The 8,376-nt window shown below is 54.2% G+C and overlaps 1 protein-coding gene across 3 annotated transcripts in view; it reads right to left on the bottom strand.

Moving 5' to 3' along the window:
* Window positions 1–472: 472 nt before the first annotated feature.
* Window positions 473–8,376, bottom strand: part of gtf2h4 (general transcription factor IIH, polypeptide 4) — an 84,678-nt gene continuing 76,774 nt past the window's right edge. For all 3 annotated transcript variants that reach the window (XM_041212829.1, XM_041212827.1, XM_041212828.1), the window contains 4 exons: window positions 6,797–6,927; window positions 6,009–6,056; window positions 2,465–2,543; window positions 473–888 (listed from right to left, as the gene is read on the bottom strand). In XM_041212829.1, the coding sequence (XP_041068763.1) occupies window positions 719–888; window positions 2,465–2,543; window positions 6,009–6,056; window positions 6,797–6,927 (428 nt within the window). In that variant the 3' untranslated portion in view covers window positions 473–718. The remainder of the gene's footprint in view (window positions 889–2,464; window positions 2,544–6,008; window positions 6,057–6,796; window positions 6,928–8,376) is intronic.

Below are 8,376 nucleotides of genomic sequence, written 5' to 3'. Positions count from 1 at the left end.
TTTGGCACTTCCGGACTCACCGGGGTGTCCAACAATTTCATACCATAATCTCTGCTCCCATGTTCCCTTTCCTTCGCTTGTTCCTTAGTTCTGCTTGGTCAGCAGCACACCTGCATCGGGCACATCTTTTGTTTCTTGCCTAGTCCCATCTACGTTCCCTCTGGCCCTGGAAGACGAACTCTCCTGTCATTCAATCTCTCCTGGCCTTCCACTCTGTCGAGCACTGACCCTCCTCCATGCCCCGCCCACCGCTCTCTCAAAACCTATTTAATCTCTAACTTCTCCCCCAGTTCTGATGAAAGGTCATTATGGAGCTGAAACGTTAACTCTGTTTCTCTCTCTCTCCACACTTGCTGCCATAGCCTGCTGAGTATTTCCAGCATTTTCCGTTTTCGTAGCCGAGCCACAGCCGCAAGTTCATCTTTCAGCATCTGCCATACTGAGCTGGTGTTAAATCAGCACGTCCCTCTTCTTTTAAGAAAGAGATTTCTCCCTCCAGCTTTTATTGAAAAACAGTACTCGACACATAGAAACAGTAAACAGGTTCATGTTAGTTCAAGTCCCTTTTCCTGGCTGGTTGCAATCCAATCCCTGCAGTATTCTCTTCCTGACCCCCGATTAATTTGGTTGGCAATTCGGGATCCTGGTTTCTGCCTGGCAGTTCGTAGGGTGGTCAGGCCCTTCCCCAGTGAGCTATCCTTCTGTGCCCTCCTGCTCATCAGCTATGCTTCTGTCTCTTCCAGAAACGCTTGACATCAGGATGTCCCCCAGGAGTCACTACCATCAGTCTCTTGGAAGGATTTTCCCAGACGAGTACGCCCAGGTCCCGGGCGTAGTTCCGAAGGAGCTCAAAATCCACTTGGGAGAGGAACTGGTTGTATAATACACCTAGAGTCAGGAGAGAAAGAGAGAGAGTGAGAGAAGGGGGAGGGGGGAGGGGGGGAAGGGAGAGGGGGAGAGGAGAGAGGAGTGAGGAGAGAAAGAGAAGGTGGAGAGGGTGGGGAGGAGAGAGGGGGGAGAGGAGAGAGGGGGCGAGAGAGAGGAGAGAGGGGGCAAGAGAGAGGACAGAGGGGGCAAGAGAGAGGAGAGAGGGGGCAAGAGAGAGGAGAGAGGGGGCAAGAGAGAGGAGAGAGGGGCGAAGAGGAGAGAGGAGGGGGGGAGGAGAGAGGGGGGAGAGGAGAGAGGGAGGAAGAGGAGAGAGGGGGGAGGAGAGAGGGAGGAAGAGGAGAGAGGGGGGAGAGGAGAGAGGGGGGAGAGGAGAGAGGGGGGAGAGGAGAGAGGGAGGAAGAGGAGAGAGGGGGGAGGAGAGAGGGAGGAAGAGGAGAGAGGGGGGAGAGGAGAGAGGGGGGAGAGGAGAGAGGGGGGGAGAGGAGAGAGGGAGGAAGAGGAGAGGGGGGGAGGAGAGAGGGAGGAAGAGGAGAGAGGGGGGAAGAGGAGAGAGGGGGGAGAGGAGAGAGGGAGGAAGAGGAGAGAGGGGGGAAGAGGAGAGAGGGAGGAAGAGGAGAGAGGGGGGAAGAGGAGAGAGGAGGGAGAGGAGAGAGGGAGGAAGAGGAGAGAGGGAGGAAGAGGAGAGAGGGGGGAAGAGGAGAGAGGAGGGAGAGGAGAGAGGGAGGAAGAGGAGAGAGGGAGGAAGAGGAGAGAGGGGGGAAGAGGAGAGAGGGAGGAAGAGGAGAGAGGGGGGAGAGGAGAGAGGGAGGAAGAGGAGAGAGGGGGGAAGAGGAGAGAGGGAGGAAGAGGAGAGAGGGGGGAAGAGGAGAGAGGGGGGAAGAGGAGAGAGGGAGGAAGAGGAGAGAGGGGGGAAGAGGAGAGAGGGAGGAAGAGGAGAGAGGGGGGAAGAGGAGATGGGGAGAGGGATGGAGAGGAGTATAAGAGAAGAAATCTTACAACAGGCCAGCTTCGATAAGTGGTGTTGGCCACAGCCAAAGTGCTATATGTCCACCCACTATGAACTCTCAGAGCTCTGTTGTTTCTTCGTGATGAACTGGATAGCTCTGATGCCCGCTATCTCTGCCCCCAAGCCCCAGGATCCTCACTGGGGCTGTAACTTCCATTGTAGATGCTGCAATTCCCCAGGCCTCTGTGCACCACAACCCAGCATGTACCGCAATGCCCAGTGTGTCCTTCTGTTTCCAGCCTACCCCAGCCTACAGTGTACCTCAATGTCCAGCATATCCCTCTTCCGTCTGCGTTCCCTGACCCACACTGTTTCCCAGGGCCATCACATACGCCCAGTGTATCCATACATCCCTTAAATAGCCCCGATTCCAGCTGCATATCTCCATATCCGTGTACCCGTGTGGCCCTGACCCTCGCTGTATCCCGTGTACCCAATGACCCTTGTGCAGCCCCTAATGCCTGCTATACATCTCGGATCCTCCTAGGCACCCTCAGTCCCCCTGTTGTGCCCTCCTGCTCCATTTCCCGCTCCCTCATCGGGATGTGACTGAAGGTGACTGGGACCCACCTTCTGTGAATCGAAGTCGGTCTCGCTCCAGCTCCCAGAGTCGGATCTGATCGGTGACCGTTGGTGGCAGCACTGGATTCTGAAAAGAAAAAAAAAAGTCATAAAAAGCAAAACCTTACAAATCACTGTTTAGACCTTGGCTGGTTCACTGTGTCCAATTCCGGGCACCTCGCTTTCAGGAAGGGGGTCAAGGCCTTGGAGAGGGCGCAGAAGGGATTCACCAGGACGGTATTAGGGATGAGGGAATTCAACCATGCGGAGATACTGGGATTGTTCTCCTTGCAGCAGGAGAATCTAAGGGGCATCTAATAGAGGTGTTCAAAATCATGAAGGGCTTTGATAAAGCGATTAAGGAGAAAGTGGTTCTTGCTAAAAAGAGAGACACGTTGCTGAAGCTTTGCATCTTTTACTCATCAAGACAAATGCAAGAATGCCAAATTTCAAACGATCACATGGAGCTCGGGGAGCCTACAGTTCCCCGTTGCCCTCTCCATGGCAACGCCTCGGCCAATCAGAGTCAGCTTACCAAACAATCAGCACCCTTTTGTCCTGTAGTATAACTTGTTGTGATCCTTTGAAGTTAGGCATTCTCGTGTTTGTCCCAATGAGTGCAAGACAAAAAGAAGCTTCAGCAAAAGCTTTTCAGCAACGTTCAAGTCTTGTATTACAGAAAAACTGTTTCCAATAGCAGGAGGGTTGGTAACCAGAGGACACAGATTGAAGCTGATCGGTGAAAGAGCCAGATGGGCGGTGAGAGATTTTCTATTTTTATTTTTACACAACAAGTTGTTGATCAGGAATGTTCTGCCTGAGAGATGGTAATGGAAGCAGATTTAGTGGTGACTTCCACAAGGGTAAGGGGACACGAGCAGGCGGCTAATTGGACAGCTTTATCCAAGAGCCGGCAAAGGTGCAATGGGTTGAATGACATCCTCCTGTGCTTTGAGACTCGATGGAAAGCCCAAAAAAAATAAGGATGGGGGAAGGTGCAATTTAGCAACAGACACTGAGCTGCTTGGTTGGGGGGCGGGGGGGGACACCTCAGAGCCACCTACCCGACCAATGGGTACTACTTGCTCAGCAAGTGCCCAGGTGTCACAAATATCAGCTTGAGGCTGTTGCTGCTTAATCGTTCAGTTGCACACTACTCACCATAGTCACATAACAGGGGCGCGATGCAATTCCAAGGAAAAACCCAGAGTCACATTCACTGTGGGACGTGTTCCGACTGGGCTCATGGGCTTGCTCATCAACACAAAACACACCTAGATTCCCAGAAAGCGGCCCCTTTAAAATTGTGTATCCCTCAAAAAAGAAAAGAGTGCTGGAAGGGCCTTGTATGTTTTCCACCCCTCCAAAATGTGACACCGAGCCACAGATGACGACATTAAGACAGGTGATCAATTGCTTGGTCCAACAGGTAGGTTTTAAGCAGCAGCTTTCCTTTGCTTTTTTTTTTAAAGGGGATGCGGGCGTCGCTGGCTGGGCCAGCATTTATTGCCCATCCCTAATTGCCCTTGAGAAGGTGGTGGTGAGCTGTTTCTTGAACCGCTGCAGTCCATGTACACCCACTCTGCTGTTTAGGGAGGGAGTTGGACAGTGAGTGTTCCCATGTGTCCGCTGCCCTTGTCCTTCTAGGTGGTAGAAAGGGGCTGGAGACGTTTCAGGAGGGAAGTCCGGAGCTTAGGGCCCAGGCGGCTGAAGACACTGCTGTCAACGGTGAGGCGAAAGGAGTTTCGCACGGTCAGGAGGTGAGAACTGGAGGAAGGCAGGGTTGTGGGGGCCGGAGGAGATTACAGAGATAGGGAGGGGCCTAATGTCTCCTTCTGTGGCCCGGTGTCACATTTTGGCAGGGTGGGAAACATACAGGGTCCTTCCAGCATTGTTCTCATCTCTGAAGAAAGGTTGGACAGGTTAGGCTTGTGTCCACTTTGGAATTTAGAAGACTGAGAGGTGACTTGATTGAAACCTTCAAGATCCCGAGGGGTCTTCAGAGGGTGGGCGTGGAGAGAATGTTTCCTCTTGTGGGAGAATCTAGAACTAGGGGGTCACAGTTTAAAAATAAGGGGTCGCACATTTAAAACAGGGATGAGGAGAATTATTTTTCTCTCAGAGGGTGGTGCGACTTTGGAACTCTCTTCCCCAAAAGGCGGTGGAAGCAGAGTCTTTGAATATATTTAAGGCAGAGCTGGATAGATTCTTGAATAACAAGGCAGGAATGTGGGGCTGAGGTTGCAATCAGATCAGCCACTGTCTTACTCAATGGTGGGGCAGGCTCGAGAGGCCTACTCGTGTTCCTAATTTGTATGTTCACACATATGTTCGTATGAGATCAGTCTGGTGGGGGGGGGGGCCCGCGGGGGAGACATTGCGGTGGGCAGAGTGCTCGGAGCTTAATTGGGCATTGATGGCTGCTGGAAGTGTGCCTTGCAGCGATGCAGTGCTGGATGAGCTGATCCTCCCATCGCACTGCCCGTGTCCACTGGGTGGTGCTCTCGCGCTGCAACCAGGCCGGCAAACCCGGCTTATACACTGCACGTCCGATCACAGGTCAGGCACCGACACAAACGCAGCACTGCTGCTAAAGCCACTGCACGTAGCAGTAAACATGGGGAGCGACCAGCCATGTGGTAGAGAAAGCGTCACGCCTCCCCAAGTCTTCTCTCTCCTCTCTTTAAGCTGCTGGTTTGTGTTGCGAGTTGCGTCACCCTGCCAGTACCTGAACTGCACCTCCCCGTTCTTATTTTCATTGCGCTATGCATCGAGTCTTACAGCACAGGGCCCGCTGTACCGCAGGAGGCCGGCCAAGAGCTATCCAATTAGTCCCTTTCTCCCCAGCCCGGTATACTTCTCCCTTTCAAGTATTTATCCAACGTCCTCTTGAAAGTTATTTTAATTTAATTTAAATTTATTTGCCAAGTGATGCCATTGCCGGTGAGGTCGGCTTTGTTGCCTTGAGGTGGTGGTGGTGGTGGTGTGGTGGTGGTGAGCTGCCTTCTTGAACCGCTACACTCCGTTTGGTGAAGGAACTCCAGGGGTTTGACCCGGGGGGTGGGGGGGGGGGGGGGGGCGATGAAGGAACGGCCAATATAATTCCAAGTCAGGGTGGCATGTGACCAGTGGTGATGCACCCATGTGCCCGCCGTCCTCGCCTTCCTAGGTGGTAGAGGTCAGAGACTCGGGAGATTTTATCCTTTGCCTAAGGCCAGGGTTCTCAGAAGTGTCGTCTTCCAGATGGTCGGGAGCAGGGGAAAGGGCTGAATTTCTCCCTTGGTACCCTGGGTGAGAACAAGGCTTCTTTTAACTGTTCCATAGACAGCAAATGGCCAGATATTCCCTATTTTTTTTTTTTATGAGTGATGCTGGTTGAAGGACAAACACCAAGAAGAACACCCCCTGCTGCTCTTCTCCGAACCAGCGGCTATAGGGCCTCGGCTTAATGTGTCAGCTTTTCCCGTTCTGCTTGGCCGGGTACCCGCTGTGCCTGCTGCGTGGTCACTGACCTGATGGTAGAGATACCTGAAGGTTACTGCCAGCAACTTACCGCTTTCATCATCACCGAGTGGGCTCTCGTCCGCAGGAAATGGATAATCTGGAGGAAGGACAAAGCACAGACTTAATTTCATACAGGGGAAGGTTTGGGAACGTGGTGATCCTGCCAGGGGAGGGAGGGCACATCTAGAAAGGAAAACAAACCTGCATTTCTATGGTGCCTTTCATAACTTTAGGACACCCAAAGCACTTTACAGCCAACTAAGTACTTTTTGAACTGTAGTCACTATTGTAACGTAGGAAATTCAGCAGCCAAATTGCACACAGCAAGTTCCCACCAATAGCAAGGTGTTAATGACTGGATAACCTGTTTTTGCAATGTTGGTTGAGGTCCTGTATGTACGTATTCCAGGTGTACACGTGTCTGAATCCTGTACGTGCATACTCCAAATATACACATGCCTGGATCTTGTATCTGTCAGTTCCAGGTGTACAGCTGTCTGGATCCTGTGTGTGTCAGTCCTGGTGTACACCTGTCTGGAACTTGCAAGTGCCAGACATGAGTGTTCTCCGATCTGTGTTCACACCTCTCTGGTTCCGGGGTGAATCAGATTCTGGCATGTTACTGTGTGTTCCAATCTCAAGCATATCTAGTTCCAATGTGTACCAGCCTAGGCCATGTGTACTGCAGGTACGCAAACCAGTGTACCTGTCTGGGTACCTTACTTAGCCTGTGTACATCGGTCTACGTAACATAACTATTCTGTAAGCATGCCCTTAATTCTTCAGACCCCTGCAAAAGATTTCCTTAGTAGAAGTCAGTGATCCTCTTGCAGTTACCTGTTCAGCTGTGATTCCATTAGCAATGGACTGCTGCACGCTCTCTCTGCTCAGCTGAGCTACCACCATGTTGGGAAACCGATAAAGCATCTCAGAGAAAAGCGCTATGAGAGCCAGCTGGAGTTCAGAATCTGGAATGGAAGACAAGAATAGACAGCCTTCAATGCAGCACATTTCACAACCCTCTGAACAATTCACAAAAAGATATTCAAGATTATCCACAGAAACATCAAGAGGAGAGATGAGGGGGGAGACATGTGCGACGGGCGGGGCATCGGGGGGAGCACGACAGTGGGGGGGGGCGGAGAGAGAGAGAGAGAGAGAGAGTGGGGGGGGGAAGAGAGAGAGGGAGAGGACAGGGTGAGAGAGGAAGGGGGAGAGGGTGGGGGGAGAGAGAGAGAGAGGGCGGGGGGAGAGAGAGAGAGAGAGAGAACGGGGGGAGAGAGAGATAGCGCGGGGGGAGAGAGGGAGAAAGAGAGAGAGGGGGAGAGAAAAAGAGAGAGGCTGGGAGGAGAGAGAGAGCGAGGGGGTGGGGGCAGGGAGACAGAAAGAGAGGCGGGGGAGAGAGAGAGAAAGAGAGCGAGAGGGCGGGGGGGAGAGAGAGAGCGAGAGGGCGCAGGGGGAGAGCGAGAGGGCGCAGGGGGAGAGAGGGCGCGGGGGTAGAGAGCGAGAGGGCATGGGGGGAGAGAGCGAGAGGGCGCGGGGGGAGAGAGAGAGGGGGCACGGGGGGAGAGAGCGAGAGGGCGCAGGGGGAGAGAGCGAGAGGGCGCGGGGGGAGAGAGTGAGAGGGCGCGGAGGGAAAGAGCAAGAGGGTGCGGGGGAGGGAGAGAGAGGGCGCGGGGGGAGAGAGAGAGGGCGCGGGGGGAGAGAGAGAGGGCGCGGGGGGAGAGAGATAGGGCACGGGGGAAGAGAGTGTGAGGGGGTGAGTGTGAGGGAGGGAGTGTGAGGGAGGGAGTGTGTGGGGGGGGTGAGTGAGGATGGGAGAGTGAGGGGGAGAGTGAGGGGTGGTGCGTGAGGGGGGAGCGTTAGGGGGAGCATGGGGGGGGAGAGTGAAGGGGGGAGAGTGAAGGGGGGAGAGTGAAGGGGGGAGAGTGAAGGGTGGAGAGTGAGTGGGGAAGAGTAAGGGGGGAGAGTGAGAGGGGGAGAGTGGGGGCGGAGAGTAAGGGGGAGAGTCAGGGGAATAGAGGGGCAAGAGTAATAGGGGTGAGAGATAAGGGTGGGAGTGAGAGAGAGGGGGGAGAGAGAGAGGGGGGAGAGAGAGAGGGGGGTAGAGGCGGGAGAGAGGGGACAGAGAGAGGGGGGAGAGTGAGGGGAGGAGATTGAAGGGGGAATATATGGACAAGAGAGATAGGGGTGGGAGTGAGAGTCGGGGGGAGAGTGCGATGCGGGTAAAGAGAGGGGAGACAGGGAGGGAGAGAGTGTGGGGGGAGAGTGAGGGGGGAGAGTGAGGGGGGAGAGTGTGGGGTGGAGAATGATGGGGGAGAGTGAGGGGGGAAGAGTGAGGGGGGAAGAGTGAGGGGGGGAGAGTGAGGGGGGGGAGAGTGAGGGGGGGGAGAGTGAGGGGGGGAGAGTGAGGGGGG

Source organism: Carcharodon carcharias, chromosome 19 (assembly GCF_017639515.1).
Source record: "Carcharodon carcharias isolate sCarCar2 chromosome 19, sCarCar2.pri, whole genome shotgun sequence".
Lineage (NCBI taxonomy): Eukaryota > Metazoa > Chordata > Chondrichthyes > Lamniformes > Lamnidae > Carcharodon > Carcharodon carcharias.
This window is presented reverse-complemented; position numbering and strand designations above follow the sequence as displayed.